The following is a 16,331-nucleotide window of genomic DNA, read 5'->3' on the forward strand; positions in this document are numbered from 1 at the left end:
GATAGTTATATTTTTTTGGTTTCGTAGAGCGCATTGGATTGACTTAATTTTAATAAACATGTTTAAACGTTTATTGATGACAAAATAAAATCATTTTTTCAGGAAAAAATTGATATAAGTAATATATTTACTGTATATTCCAACAGTGGAGCCTACTGATCAACATTTTTGACTCCATTAAACCTGAAACTTGAACAAACTGCTTTGACATGTTAAAATGCTAATTGTCATCTTGCTAGATTTATTTACATTTGAAAAATTCATCGTAGCTTTGCTTTTAATGAATACAGATAACAGCGGTGCACAAAACGACTTGGTAGCAATCGCAAAAAGCTGAATCCAGTTTTTTAACTTTAATTGCGCACAAGTGATTGCAATAGGGATTAGCTAGTTACAACTCTTGCAGGACGCATACTGGATAAAATAAAATATGGAAGAACGATTTTAAACCGAGGAAAACACGCTATTTTCACTTTCACAGTCCTACCAGCTTGTCTATATATTGACAATATAAAGGTACCGGTCCTACCAAAGAGATTTAAACTTTAATTTGAGAAATTAACCAAGCGTAAAATTCAATAAATTGAAATGTGTTATCAGAAACCTGACGTAAGTAAAACAGAAAAATGTTACTAAATTTTTTAAGAAGCTGTGGCATGATTTATATTACTTTAAAATTATATTTTTTGTCTTGCTATGTCGTTTTTATGGTACAAGTGTATGTAATTACCTCAATGTAAATGTGAGGTGCATGAAGACAGCCAAATACTAGCGGTTAATAATCGTTTATTGGCATACACTGACTGACTATAGAATTTTAGGCGCTGGTCTATAATCCTACCACAGTGCACATTATTTGGGTTAGGGATTTAATAATAATACTTGACCCAACCACACCCAAACGCTAACTCGCACCCTAACCCAAATATTGTGCGTTGATTTAATCATTGTGTTAGGATTCTAGACCAGCGCCGAATTTTAACATTTGACGGCGTTGAATATTAATATAATAATAACTTGATCCACCCTCAACCAAACGCTAACCCGCACCCTAACCCAAACAATATGCGTTGTGGTATGCAGCATTTAAAGAATGTTTTATTTTTATCAATTTTCACGTACATAAGTGTAAGAGCGCCCCGGATTCTAGACCAGCGCCACCAAATCAGTTAATGAGTAAACAAATTGTTTAAAAACATCTGGGTGTCAGCCTGTTAGGGGTGTGCACCTGCTAGAGAATGCAGGCTGGGGTCTTAGGTTAATTTAAGAAGCGGTGTGCCCGTTTGGATAGTTGGCATATCTCAACAAGAACGGCCCATTGCCCACTGTGGGAAGTCTAGCAAGTGCACCTGCGAGTTTTTTTAACTTTTTAAAAGTGCTCCCCAGAGCAAATCTGAACTGCACCTCAAATGTATAAAACGCTTGTGGCATTGGGAAATCATTAAGTGCACCTGAGGTGTACTTTTTAACCTTTGTTGCACCTGCAAGATCTCGTCATGACCTGCCATACTTTCCAGACTGGGTGCTTTGAGTGCAACTTTTTACTAAAATGTATCCTGAATAAGTTATTTTAAGTTTGGTATAGCTGAGACATTTTAACCAGAATATTAGTGCTTTTGCTTTTTGCTCTGGTTGAGTTTATTAATATATTTTTTTTAAAAGGTTGTTTTAAAAGAAAGCAACTTTTCAAAATTACCTTAATCAATTAAGGTAAATTCTAGTTTATCTTGTCTAACTGTCATGGATGATCAAAATGCAGCAGATGAAACTGAAATTGTAGAGTTTAACGAGCAAGAAGGCATAACTGAGTACGAACATGACGTAACCGAAGAGAATCAAGGCGACATTGACAATGAAAACGTTGTTGAATATGAAGAAAACCAAGACGGGGAACTGAATTTGTCGGCGGAGCAGCAAAATCTTAAAGATTCTCCAATTTATGAAGGAGAGGTTGAACAATCGGAGATCGCAGATGAATATTCAAACTCTCCGAGCGGAGAAGCTCACAATATTGAAGATGGCGAAACAGTAGAAAATCAAGAGGAGGGTGGACAGGAATATGTAGAAGAAGATGTTCAATCTGTTGGTGAAAACAGTCCGGAAGAAAATGAGCCTCAAAGTCCTTATGAGGAAGTTGAAGCGGAGATTCAAGACGTAGCGGAGTTAAACTCTTCCAACGAAGAAGTGCAATATGTAGCTGATGAAGAGGTTGATCATGAAATTGCGGATGCTGAGGAGGTAGACCAAGAATCTTATGGTGAAATCAATGAAAATGCGGCAGAGGAAGTTGAACATGAAGTTGAGACAAGTAAATGAATCCTTTAGTGTTGATTGTTTTGCTATTCAACTTAGTTTTAAGTGTATTACAATTTTTTGATGACTTATTCAGTATATATTTAGGTTTTTCAGAAGTATGTTAGCCATTTTTAATAAGAGAATGTATGTTAGAATAATAAAATGACTTAAAAATCTGTAACTGAAACATACATGCACACAATGTGTATTCTGTTATCAAACTGGCCAATAATAACTTTTTAACTGATAAAATGAGCTGCTATGCTTTTTCTTGACTTGCTCTCCTCTGAGCCTGTGTGGCTCAATTTGTAAAGTGACGATCCCTGTATGAACAGAGGTAACGAGTTCAAACCTCACTACAGGCTAGTTGTTTTGTCAGACTGGCTTGCAAGAAAATCCTGACAAGGCTAACTGAATATCATAAACCTTTCAAGTAATCCGATGTTAAAAATCTTTAGTTGTATGTCGTTTTGTACTTCTTTCCAGTTGATGAAGGAAATGAAGACCAACATGAAACTTATGGTGAAGAAGAACCAGTTGAAATGGATGGGACGGAAGTTAATGAACACGAAATTATTGAAGGGGAGGGTTTAGTAGAAGAAACACCAGAAACTGTCCAGGAATTAGAATTACAAGAAGATGAAAATGTTGTGTAGGTTTTATGCAAACTAAGTTTTTTTAATTTTTTTTTTCGAAACTATTAACTTGTTAATCTTTAAATATGGGCTTGCATTGATTTGCAATTCAATAGGATTCAAAAGATGATGTCACTACTACTATAATCAAACATGTAAAATAGATAAATTGAAACCTTTAAATTCAACTTTCCCAGTTTATCAGGCTCAAACTGCTTTAACGTTAAGAAGTTTAGTTATTTCAGAGCCCTGTTACCTTACAGTTTTTAAAAATATATTTTAAGTTAGAAATTGCAGAATCACAAATCACAATTTAAGGCCAGATTCTTAAATTAATTTGGTTTCATATCGGCCATGCTATATCACCCTAGTACGGGACAAGTACTGATACTAACACTGGGCTTTGTGCCTTGGCTTTAATCTCTTGTTATCAGACATTCCTATTTGCAAGTTTGACAAACTTTAATAGTTTGCTTTTTTTCTTTATAATACCTGTTTGTTCAACAGTCATGAAGATGTAGAAGACTCAAACGATTCAAACCAACATCCCGGCGAGAATACCTCCTCTCCTGATGCACAACATCCAGTGGAGGAAGAAGAAGGAGCAGCTCCCAATCAAGATGAGGACTACGAGGATGCGGTGGAGGAAGAAGATGCAAAGCAAGATGTGGAACAGGAGGAGAATGTTGCCGAGCACATCGCCGATAGTGACAGTGAAGATGGTGACGCTGAAGAAAGTGATGGAGTTAAACTCGGACAAATGTCAGACAACGATGTCAGAGGTGAATGGTTTGCATTCTTCGCAGAACGAGTTCAGTTCATTTTGGGATTGCCACAAAGTCTTTAATCTTGAAATATACTTGTCTTTGAATTGATTTGTATATTGAATAGTTTGAATTTTTAGAGAAGGTTCTAAATCTAAGCGAATAACTGACGACCAGATGCAATTCTGTTCATTACTGGGTTGTTATAAAGTGAATTGATTTGCGTATTTAAAAGTTTCTGAAAAACCTTCGGCTTTTTAAAACAAAATAATGTTTTGAATTTAAATAGTCTTATCTTAGTCCTGAGGTTAGTTGGGTGTTGAAAAAGTGCTCATGTAGTAAAACACTTTTTTTACACTTTAATGTTGTGTTGCCCATGGCATTTATACTTCTTTTTGTTTTCAAATTATATTTAGTGATCCAATTTTAGGTGTTTGATACGTAAAAATTTTCTTTAAAAAAAACTTTGTAAATCTTATGAATTTATTTTATTAGTTGTGTGGCATTCTGCTCATTACCAACACATGCTGTATGTTCTACTTCTGACCCTATATCTTAGTTTTCGTGATGTTTATAAGCTTATTGTGCCCGTGTTCTGTGAAAAGATAATATTCTTTTATATTATTTTTATTGTTTCAATTTTTTGTTTAGCAAATGAGCTTTAAAATCGCTAAAAACTAAGTACATTTCTTCATCATAAATACACACAAACTTATATACATAACTATAAATGCATTTTTTTTAAGGGATACTTAAAAATACTAAAATAATCATTTTTTTAAGATTCTGATGAGGACGATGCAACAGAAAGCACAGAAGTGCAGGATAAAAAAGAAACAGGTAAATAATCAATGTGTTTTTGTAAAGTGCCTTTTGGATTCACTCTTTTAATACTAGTAAAATCAGTATGTTGGTTGTTACATAATGTTGTCAGAATACTTGGTTTTCAAAATTGGCATTCACTATTTGTTATTCACTTTTCTGTTACCACTAACACAACTAGGTCGAGCTTTTACGTAATGTTTTCATATTATTGGCTATTTGAAGTTGTTGTTTTTTTACAGAAGCTAGTGAAGGAGCAAGTCAAGCAGAAATCGCCAAAATGTTTGATTCTGACAGTGAAGAAGAAACTGAAAAAGGTTAGATATGTTTTGACCTAGATAATCTACAGCATTTTACATTTTGTCTTGATGACGAAAGTGTTATGGCAAATTGGTTTAAGGTTGAACAAGCAGTTAAAAATAAAATCCACAGAAACTTGTTTTAGCTCAAGAGACTTTTGTGCTTTATTCAGTACTTAATTGTTATGTTTCATATTATGCCCCAATGTCACACTTACATCAGGGACTCTTGAGAGGTTTTCTTTAAATAAAATAATTGCATTCGTTAACTGTGGTTTTAAAAGCTACACTCTCAAATCCATTAGTAAAAAAAACGATATTTAAATGTGCCAAATTTTTACCTTTAAAATGTTTCATCTGTTCATCTTAAATATCCTAAATTCTAGTTTCTTAAAGTTTGAACAGATATATAAAAAAATCACTTGCCTAAACAGCTTGTGTGTGTTTTTTAACCTTGATCTAAATATTTTAAATTCATCTATGTTTTAAGGGGAGGGGGTTGGAAACTTGATCCACGACATCTTTGGAGAGAGTGACGATGAAAATGAAGAGTTTACTGGATTCGGGGACGAAGAACCGGCAAAAAGTGCAAAAGTAACCGGGGCAATATCGTCGGACAGCGAAGATGACGGTAATGTTTGTTTAATATGCAATTTATCTCACAATTTAATTATAAATGTGTTTTTGGTGGTAATAGTTTTTGAAGTTGGGTAAAAGAATTAGTTTTAAGGAGGTTTGCAAAATATTACTATTTGTTTTAAAAACTAAACCCAAAAAGGAATAAGTGATTGAAAAATAAACTTTTCTAATTGCTATATAATGTTATTTAATAGATTGTGAGTCTATGAATCACAAAAATATGCAAAGGTTTTACACAAAGAATGTTTAGCGACCATTGTATTATACACTTAATCCAACCAAATCATTATTAATTTGACTTTTATTATTAACTTAAAAAATTAACTAAACAACATCAAAATGCTCAAAACATTTAAATCACTTAAATAAGTTGTTTTTAGTCAAATTCTCGCTCCGATTTTTCAGACGAGCCTCCACCTTCCAAACAACAAGTTTACGATCGAGACGACGATGAACAAGAGGAAGAAAAAGGCACCGGGATGGTTTATGACTTCGACGTCATGCTGCAAAAGAAGAAGGCAGAAAGGTAAGTTGTGATGGAAAATTATTCGCGAAAGTATAGTATTTTAACAAAATTTTTGGTTATTTTATTTGACAACTTCGATAAGCATTAGTGTTTCTTAACCCTGGGTCTTTTATTCCCAGTGTTTAGCAACAAATAGGGCTTTATGTTTCTTGACTCGCTCCTCTCTGGGCCTGCGCAGCTCAGTTGGTAGAGCGATGATCGCTATATGACCGAGGTCGTGAGTTCGAACCTCACTACAGGATGTTTGTTTTTCTAGACTGCCTTCCTTGCTTCATTGATCAACAGATTCGGTGAGTCTGCGATGGCTTTCGACGTACTAAGTGATAAAATTCCAACCAATTTTGAGTACTTTTCTGCAAATCGTAAATCGACACTACGTCATTTTAACGGAGCGTTGTGATTGGTTTACAGGAAAGGTCGCAGGAGGCGTGACGGGGGCACGATGTTGAACGACTCTGATGACATCATAAGCGCTATGATGGTGAAAATGAAAGACGCAGCTGATGCTGACAAGGAAGCTAACCTGAACAAAAGACCAGCGCTCAACAAACTCAAGATGATGCAGACTGTCATGCTACACCTCAAGAAACAGGTCGGTTTCATTGGACTCGGCCAAGAAAAGCTGTTTGTTGAATGTCGTAATGCACCTATTTAGTACACCGGCTTGAGAAGGACTAACCTGAATCAGTTGATCAATTATGAATTTCGTAAGGTCTATAAAAACAACTAGCCTATGGTGAGGTTCGAGCTCACAACCTCGGTCATATCGGGACCGTTGCTCTACCAATTGAGCTATACAGGCTTAAAGGGACATGACACGGTGACACGGTTGCCTGCTGCATCCTATTCGTAAAACTAGCCTGTGGTGAGGTTCGAGCTCACAACCTCGGTCATACCGGGACCGTCACTCACCAACTGAGCTACACAGGCTCAGAAGGGAGCAAGTCGAGAAACAACAATAGCACCATTGCCTGCTTCGAATTCCGTTGAGCGGCCGATGGCCTTTGATATAGCTCGTAACGATACTGCTTATCGAACTTTTCAAACAAAATGTTGCTTTAAGCACTCTTGTGACACTGACTTACATACTTTAACTGTGAATCAGTGTTTTCAATCGGAACCGAGAATTGTTTAACAAAAATCGGGCATTGGCATTGGGAATCTGTAAGCAAAAACTTAAAAAACAACGTTGTCGGGTATCAAAATAAATAAATAAAAAACGGTTATCAGTAGGGCGATTATTTCTTGACTTCAAAATTTACACGTTAGGTCAAAATTTGTCAAAAATTTGTAAAGTCAAAATCAAATAAAAATGCATATAAATCGTTTAGAAAATTAAAAAAAATATATAGTCAGCTTTATGAAATTCGTTGTTCGGTTGTTTTGAAATTTATCGTTCAATTTTATCAAAAAAATGTAGTTTTGATTTGTCTTCAAAGTCATTTTAACCGTATTATATCTTCATTAGACCAATATACAGTATAAAAAACGCGTGATTAATGTCGCCTAGCTCATTTAAATCCATGCATTTCTAACAGATCAAATTGCAAATCATCAAAATAAATTATTTTTAAGTCAAAATTTGTCAAAGTTTTAATTTTTCAGGTCAAAAAATATCCGCCCTACTTATCAGTATTGCTCTAAAAAATTGCTATCGGTCGATGTGATGTTGATTCATACTTCAAACTTGTTGTGCAGGATTTGAAGGAAGCGTTCGTTGACATGGGAATGATCGCAGCTATAGCAGACTGGTTGTCCCCTCTGCCCGACAGAAGTCTACCTCACTTGAGCATAAGGACCGAGCTGCTTAAAGTGCTGCACGATCTTCCAAGTGTCAGCCCGGTAAGTGTGACTTTTCCTAACCTTCTTTTAGGCACTTTAATATTGTTTGGAGCAAAACTAGTCAAGTTTGCATACAACCTGGACTTTCTATTTTGTTCCGATAACGATACCCGATATTTTCGGCGAAAAATATCGCGATCAGATCCGATACCAAATGACGTCATTATCGCGTCCAAATAAGTAAAATTAATAATTAATCTCTCGCAAACGCCATTTTGAGTAATATATTGAGCGTAATTATTTGCTTCAGCATACATAATTTAACCTGCCTTCGCTATGTAGATAAATGTATCTTTTACAAATATTCCTTAAATTGGCAATGTTATCGACACATAAACATTCCTTATCAGTTGGGAAGCACTTTATTTGGTTGCAAAAACAGCTAAAATGTCTAATTAGCTTCTCACAAAATTGGTACCGATAGCACCCTAGTTCACCCTAGTTTCGGAAGAGTATTGGTAACAAAACTTAGCACGGGTATCGCAGGTTTCTTTAAATGTCTGAATTGATTCACGTATTAAGAATATCAAAGCCCATACAGAAGTAGGTATCATTTTGGACGTTTCGAATAACTCTTTATTCTTTATTATATGATGTTGAAAATGAATAAAGAGTTATTCGAAACGTCCAAAATGCTACCTACTTCTGTATGGGCTTTGATATTCTTATTACGTCTTACTACAACCTCCAACCATTATGCTCCAAAGATTCACGTATTGGAAAGTCTTATTCTTTAAATTTAATTTATGCCCAGTTAAAGTTATTAGTTTAGAAATGCCAAAAAATATATATATTTTAATGGGTTAACATTGACATTTATCCTGCGTGTTTTTGAATTATATTTAAAAAATATCAGGCGATCCAAATTCTAAGTCTTTAAAAACATAAAAAATATTTTAAAATGTCTTACCCTCCGATATTACCGGGCACCCTGAGCACCGGTTCCGATATTCAGCCATAATTACCATTTCAAAACCTCCCAGGAAACGTTAAAGACCAGTGGCATCGGTCGTTCCGTGATGATCTTGTTCAAACATCCGCGTGAAACGCGGCAGAACCGCGAATCTGCAGGGAGGCTCATCAACAAATGGTCGCGACCCATATTTGGGCTCAACGACAACTTTAAAAGCATGACTAGAGGAGGTCGGTACATTTCCAGTGTGCGTTTTTCAGAGTGTTTTACCCGCTAATCTGATGTTTTGCCTGTGTGGTGACGAGTTAGGCCAGAAAAAAGTGACTTTGTAGTTTGTTAGGCAACTTGTAAAAGTTTTTTTCGTATATTTTATTTCAAATCTCTATTTTTTGTTTCTAATTGATTGTTTTGGGTCAAATTTTTGGTTAGAATGTACGAAAAATGTTTTTACGTTTGTAATATCAAAAGAAAATTAATCAAAAGTCTATTTAAATTTTAAAAGATTTCAACTTTAGGTGCATTTCATCACTTTTCCAAACGATTTGATATTTTTTGTTGTCTGTTCAACAAATTATAGCGAAATCCCGATAACTGTTGACTGAATCACACCAAAAATCCTGAATAGATAATAATGCTATTTTTTTCTATTCGCTGATCGCGATTTGGAGCAGATGTTGCAAAATCAACAGAAAAATACTGTTATTTTATTCCAAAAAATCCCAAAATCCAAGATAACTAATTTGCTAAAACTATTTTTACTACTCCTAGATCGCGAGCAGCGAGATTTAGAACAGATGCCCCAAGCGAAACGACGTCGGATGAGCACAGGGCAGCCTGAGGGGGGTCGGGACGCCGCTGACCCAGGGGGGGAACATGAGCCCCTCAGGCCAGGGGACAAGGGCTTCGTTATGCGGGCCAGGGTGCCCAAACCTTCCTATAAAGACTACGTCATGAGACCGAAGTGGAAGGTCGAAATGGATGACGAAGAAGGGAGAGTCCCTAAACGCAGCAGGGGGAAGTCCCGAAAGGACGAGCGGCTTGAAAAACACATTAAGACTTTCGCGAACCGAAAGAAGAACGATAAACAGCAGCGCGCCGTCGGGATTAGCTTGCAGGGGGGTAAAATGCCCCTCTGAAGCCCCCCGCTTTCTCCCCTTGTCTTTTTCACCCCCATACTACGAGAAGAGTGACGTCATGCCAAGTTTTGCGGATGAATATAGCGATGGGCAGCGAAACTACTCCGCCACCGCTGCTACTGAATTGCTCTCGTGATGGAGCACTTGTTTTTATTTTTTCGATTTTGCGCGGATTTTTTGGTCTTCGTTTTTCATTTTCGGCCAAAATTTGTTTTGGCGAAAATAATAAATAAACTAAAAAAAATGTAGTACGAATATCAAAGTCCATACAGAAGTAGGTAGCTTTTTCAAGGTTTCGAATATATTTTATTTATTTCCAACATCAATGAATAGAGATATTTCGAAACTAAATGCTATTTACTTCTGTATTGGCTTTGATTTTTTTACTACAACCTCCAGCCATTATTATAAAAATCTTTTGAAAATTGTATTTTTGGTCAAACCGAGTAACGAATTGAAACGTGATATATTCTCACCAAACCTAAATAAATTATTATTTATCAATCCATGAAGATTATCATTTTTGGTCAATATTTTTATCGATTTTTTATTGCGCTGTGCTTTCAAAATTAAAAAAATGGCAAAAAATATGTTGGTGATTATAGATGTAATAGTTTGGAGTTAACATTTCAATATAAACTCATTTGTTTAGTTTATTTTAATCGCCCTGTTTAAAAAAAGCAATGTAGATTAAAATAGCTTAACTGGATGCAGACTTTTGGGCGTAAAATATTCAGTCTCGCTTAAATAGCTGTGCCAGCTTAAATTTTAAGGCATTTTTAAGCAAAGAGTGGTTTGAATTACCCAAAGGGTGTTTTAGGGAAAACTAAACCGCAATCGCTTTTATTAAAGCGTCTAATTTGTTTTCAAATGCCCACTTTCACTATAAATAGCACCTTGATTGAAACAAAAAATTAGGCAATTCAAAACAAGGGATTTAGAACATCCTAGTTATTCTGTCAGATTAGCAAATGGTTACTAATTCCTGACACACTCCTAAACCAAAAAGAAAACTTGAGATAAGATTTAACAAAATTTTAGTATTCTATGTAACGGTGCCGTTACCGTTCTGGCTCGTTGACCACAAACTAAAACATGACGTCATTTACAACGAACTACTTTGAACAAATTTGCAATTTTGCAACGAATTAATTTCGCGCCTTTGGAGATTTATTTTAGTTTTTATAGCTTTACTAACGTTTGAAATTGGTAGTTACAAGAAATCATGACCATGTACATAGTTAGGAATAGGCAACAACTTAAGGTAGCTGATAAAAAACAAAATTACATCATGTTAGATAGAAATTAATAAATATGCTATTTATTAAAGACGATTATCTATTTTCATTGCGTTATTAATTAGGGCAGTATTTGGCGCTGGTCTAGTATCCTACCACATTATTAAAACAACACACAATATTTGGGTTAGGGTGCCAGTTAGCGTTTGGGTAAAGGTGGGTCAAGTATTAATATATTCATTATTTAATATTAATACTTGACCCACCCTAACCCAAATAATTTGCACTGTGGTAGGATTCTAGACCAGCGCCCAGTATTTTGACAAATAAAACTGTTTGAATAACTTAATGGATCTTGACTTGTGTTAATATAAACCTGAATGGATATTCTTTTTATTGGCAGCAGGCCTGCGGAGTCGGTTTGTTTTTGCTGGAGTCGGACTCGGACTCGAGTAAGACCTTGTAAAACTACCCGAGTCCGACATGCGCATGCGCAGTACCAAATTTTAAAACTGACATGGCCGCCAAATGGAAATTGTAAAGGTGAAATATTATATGGCGGAATATTTTCCAACCATGTATTGTGAGTGAATGAATTATACGACACCCCTATGAGTGAATTTGCTGAATATCCGCGTTATTTTAGTTATGTAAATTGGTGAAATACAGGCTGTAGAGTCAGGGCCGGACTCAGGACTCCACAAATTCGCACATTTGACCGGAGTCGGACTCGGGTTTATATTTTTGACCGGAGTCGGACTCGGGTTATTTTTAACCAACTCCGCAGCCCTGATTGGCAGTTGAATGTCTATTACTATTGAACACTTAGTTAATTTTTAACCAATTAGTAGCATATTTGTGTTTTGATTAGATTGATGTAGTAAATATTTATCAATTGTTAATATCTTAACCTGATTTGTGGCTTAGTTTGAAATCTTTTATGAAAAACATATATTTGTTATGGCAACTGGAAAGTATGGCGTGCACCCGCGAGTGTTTTTTTAACAAACCCAACCTGTACCCCATAATATTAAATGTGCATCAGATTTTTCTATATGTTACACAAGCGTGGTTCACTTTTGACTTTGGTCACCCACATTTTTTTAGCCAGTTATATGTCAAGAACTGCCATACTTTCCAGACTGGTTGAACACTTTATAGGTTAATTTATGACCAATTAGTAGTATATACCTTCTTTTCCAGGCGATTTGAAAAATCTTATAATGTTACGAAATCCTGTGTTTGACGACAGCCCCCAACGGGGCCAGCTACGTTTCCCGAACGCAACAACGAACCTTTGGAATGACTCTCCTTTAGGTTCTCATACGGAACAGAGACTGGAAAATTTTGGACCCGTATCAGTTAAGTGCACAAGACAGTGCATTAATCTACTCAGCAAAAGCATCGTTTTGGAAATGGACACAGCTAATGAAAATGCCATCTACATTGGTGGTTACTTTTGCGGAAAAGCAAATATAGGATCGGAAGAAAATGCTTTTGAACTTGTATTTAACAGATTTGACCCTGGTATAAATGATGGCGAACACGTGTTGCCAAGTGCTAATATTCCCGGTTGCTTTATTTCGCCCATTTATGTGGTAAAATCGTTGTCGGATGTTACAGATTTGTACGCTGAAAGTATTCAAAGCAAATCGGAACACATTGTCGAATATTTACATCAACAGCGACAAATATCAGTTGACGAAAACCGTATTGTTCATGTCCAATTTTACTTAATTGTCAATGATGGCATTGACTATGAAGAAAATTTCAAGCTCTTTTCAATCGGCACAATACTTGATGGAAACATATGCTCCACTCCTGTCAGACCTGTGCCGATTATTCCGACTGCATTGGTAAAATGCCTCTGTGATGAAACTGTTTCTGCAAAGCCAGATGCAGCGATGGGGTTTTTGACGATGGATCACACCAGAAAGTTACTCTTGGTCCTGGATTCCGACCCAAAAGTCAATCAAATGCCTATCATTGGTTTATGGACTAAAGGTGTTGAAGATATTAACCATCCTTTGGCATGGCAGGCTTGCCTTAATTATGCACACAGTCGGAAGATTAAGCAGCGCATTTTCACACAGAATGGTGAATTTTTGGTTCTTATGTTCTCCGCGGCTGGTAAGAAGCCATCGTTTTTCAAATGCCGACTGACAAATTACAAGGATTCAGGACTTCAGTTGCTGAAAACCAACACTTTTAATCTTCCACTGAACAACCCTTCATCACATTCCCTTACAATGGAACTGCAAAGTTGCAAAAACATCATTGCAAATAATCTACCTCGTTCTTACTGTAATTTAATTTTGCAAACAATCTGTCCTAATTTTCGTAATGACGCTTTGCGCGATAAAAAATCCCCTCTAAAAAGTCCAAACAGGGCTGCTGCCAGATCTTACTTGTCAGTTTCGAATCATCAACAGCCAAGCATAGCTCCTTCAGTCCCAGAACCTTCTATGCTGTTTGAAGAAGGCCAGAGAATAGAACCAACACCTGTGCGCAACAACCACACCCAAAATGAAAGTGTGGGATCAGTAAATCTGCTGCAAACTCCGTCAGTTTGCCAAGACCTCAGCCAAAGTCAAAACTCCAATTTTCCACAAGCATTTCGAGCAAAAAAGACCAAGCACTTAGAACAGTGTCAGAGTGCCCCTGTTTCACCGTGTGGATCATATAAAATGAGGAAAGCTAGCTATCAATACAACGAAACTGTTGATTCTAATCATTTGGTGCAAAACCCTGACCATTTGCTGCAAGATGCTTACAAAGTTATCGCAAAACAGGAATTGCAAATTAAACAGCTTCAGTTTCAAGTACAAACCTTGATTGAAGAGCAAACTATTCAAGCTAAGAATTCAGTTGACCAAGGTTGCCAAACATCAGATTTGGAGGAAATACCTTTAAAGAAAACCATAGACTTTGGAACACAGACATTTTTTAACGAGGCAGAATTCATTGATAAACCCCAAGAAAATGTTCAAAGCAATGGTGGTTTGGAGTTAATTAAAGAAGAAAGTGTTTATTGCGATGAGAAAAATGCGTCAAGTTCGACATGTGACAAAGAGGGAATCAACACGGAACAATCAATTCACATCGACTCATCAGCAATACCAGAGCCCAGTAACGAACAAAGCTTAACTTCAAGTTTAATCGCAGTCGATATGCCTTTGCTTGAAGATAGCGCAGAGGACCGTTCGTTGGGTTCGAAAGACTGGTATCCGGAGAGCCCTATGTTTGGAGAAAGCGCAAGCACATGTGCAGCACCCCAAGAAAAGGGAAATAATGCTGGGTCGGAAGATAATGGCTTTGTGGGGGCTCTAGTTGAACAGGTTCATCAGATCCTGTGTAATGTCTCCCAAGATAATGGTGGCAAGAAACAAGATGATAAATTTAGTGCAACGGATTCTTCAGATATTGCACCTATTCTTTATATGCCAGAGTATCAACAGACAAGGCTGATACGCTCTGTTAATTGGTCGACTTTGGTAAAAACGAGAAGCTGCACAGAGCTAAGTATGCACGCAAACGCGATCGCCCAAAAGTACCTCACCGACGACCAGTTGCGAAACATTGTTTCAAAGCACTCTGCAATGGATACAACGGCGTCTAGCATTCAAAGCAGAGAGACTGACAAAAGCACCATCCTACCTGGACCACTTTCACCCTGTAACATGTCGCTTGCGACGAAAAAGTACTTGGAAAAATACGGACTGCTAAATGCTTCCAACATGTCTGTTATTTCTGAATCAACATCAAGTGTAACGGAACAAATCCAAGTTGCTACTGATCAGCCAACAAAGTTAAACCCAGCAGATTCTTTTGGTTTAAGTAAAGGTAAACCTCATAGTGCTTCTCCTGTTATTCAACATAGAGAAGATAAGCATGAAATTAAAGCGCCATCAAGTGTTGGCAGCGAAAAGTCCGCTTCATCGCAAAATATGACGTGGTCGCAACTGAAAAAGCAGCTTGGTGATTCTCAGCACATGTTGGCCCCCTTTTTGGAAGACCTTCATATACCTGATTTAGGCAGCGAATCAGGCGGTAGCGATAAGTCACGACCCTCCTCAGGAAAGCTGACCTCATTACAAGCGGAAAAAGTTATGGCTCAAAGGAGAAACAGCCACAAAGAAGCCTCGAAGAAAGAAGCTGGCGACACTATTGCTCAAATTCTGCAACCAGGAATTTTGGAAACCCTTAACCATGAAGCAAAGAGATTACAGAAGCAACAAGGCTCACACAAAAGTAGCAAGACCGGTAGCAACGACAGGGAAAATATGTCGATCAGAAGCGTACCTACTGTTCATGTCACCAGCAACAGTCGCGAAAGATCCAACTCACTCGATAGGATTCTATCATCGCAAGTTTTGGACTTACTAGCTGAACGACAAACCCGGCGAATGTCGTCCTCCCCGAGAATGGCTCGTAGAGGAGGGGCAACCAGCATGCGATGACAGCAATAAAATGTGTATTTCTTTATATTATAAAGTTATTTTCTTTACATTTGATTCATATATTATTACAGGCAGGATTTGTTAAAAGTTTAGCTTTGCCAACTGCTAAAAAACACAACCACATCAAGTTTGTTAAAATAACCATAGTTCTAAAACATTTTCAGATACCATTGTACAAATTTAAAAGACCATATTGTTCCCTTGAAACAACTTAAAAATCAGTGGTGCACGTGCAACCAGTATGCAATATCAACAATGAAACAGACATTTCAAAGTTTTTTTTCTTTATATTTGATCTTTATATTGTCACAGGGTTGTTTGTTTATTTCTGTGTAACCTTAACATACTAATGTTAATTATTTTGAACAGTTTAATGTTGGAGCATAATAGTTGAAGGTTTTACTTAGTAAGAATATCAAAACCCACACAGTAGCAAGTTCCTTCCAGATTAATTTTTAAGATTTATATCTACTTACTGCAACAGAATTTTTAAAGAATTTTTTTTTTTTTAAACTATAACATAAAATATTTGAAAAACAGCCCTTTGTATTAATGTGCCAAAATGTTTTGTTATCCTCTATATGAAATGTATTTTTTATGTATATATATATATATATCGTTGACTTACATGACTTGTATAATTTAGTTCAATTTATGTTCAAACCAGCATTTTCTTTCTATTCTATATATCTAAAGTTTTTTCACCATAATTTGAACACTGTACTGTTTAAAATCTTTACAATGCTGCTAGCCTTGTTAAAA

General features: G+C 36.4%; 2 protein-coding genes across 2 annotated transcripts; both read left to right on the forward strand.

Annotated features, from left to right (window-relative positions):
- The first annotated feature begins 1,740 nt into the window (after positions 1 to 1,740).
- Positions 1,741 to 10,104, forward strand: LOC146163148 (uncharacterized). The gene is made up of 11 exons (XM_083382928.1): positions 1,741 to 2,308; positions 2,782 to 2,947; positions 3,438 to 3,712; positions 4,478 to 4,534; positions 4,759 to 4,833; positions 5,306 to 5,446; positions 5,860 to 5,980; positions 6,392 to 6,572; positions 7,679 to 7,822; positions 8,806 to 8,965; positions 9,504 to 10,104. Exons 1-11 carry the CDS (start codon positions 1,741 to 1,743, stop codon positions 9,869 to 9,871), a joined length of 2,256 nt encoding a protein of 751 aa, XP_083239054.1. The 3' UTR covers positions 9,872 to 10,104.
- Positions 10,105 to 12,318: 2,214 nt separating this feature from the next.
- LOC146163149 (uncharacterized) lies at positions 12,319 to 15,811 on the forward strand. The gene has a single exon (XM_083381951.1). The coding sequence runs from the start codon at positions 12,333 to 12,335 to the stop codon at positions 15,567 to 15,569; it is 3,237 nt and encodes a 1,078-aa protein (XP_083238077.1). The 5' UTR covers positions 12,319 to 12,332; the 3' UTR covers positions 15,570 to 15,811.
- Positions 15,812 to 16,331: the final 520 nt, after the last annotated feature.

This window comes from Ascidiella aspersa, chromosome 2 (genome assembly GCF_963924565.1).
Source record: "Ascidiella aspersa chromosome 2, kaAscAspe10.2, whole genome shotgun sequence".
Taxonomy (NCBI): Eukaryota; Metazoa; Chordata; class Ascidiacea; order Phlebobranchia; family Ascidiidae; genus Ascidiella; species Ascidiella aspersa.

Excerpts from the sequence above, each read along its gene's own strand:
- LOC146163148 (XM_083382928.1), top strand. The coding sequence starts at position 1,741 with ATGGATGATCAAAATGCAGCAGATGAAACTGAAATTGTAGAGTTTAAC. Across the intron at positions 5,447-5,859 it reads GTCGGACAGCGAAGATGACG|ACGAGCCTCCACCTTCCAAA; the intron begins GTAATGTTTGTT and ends CCGATTTTTCAG. Across the intron at positions 6,573-7,678 it reads TGCTACACCTCAAGAAACAG|GATTTGAAGGAAGCGTTCGT; the intron begins GTCGGTTTCATT and ends CTTGTTGTGCAG.
- LOC146163149 (XM_083381951.1), top strand. The coding sequence starts at position 12,333 with ATGTTACGAAATCCTGTGTTTGACGACAGCCCCCAACGGGGCCAGCTA.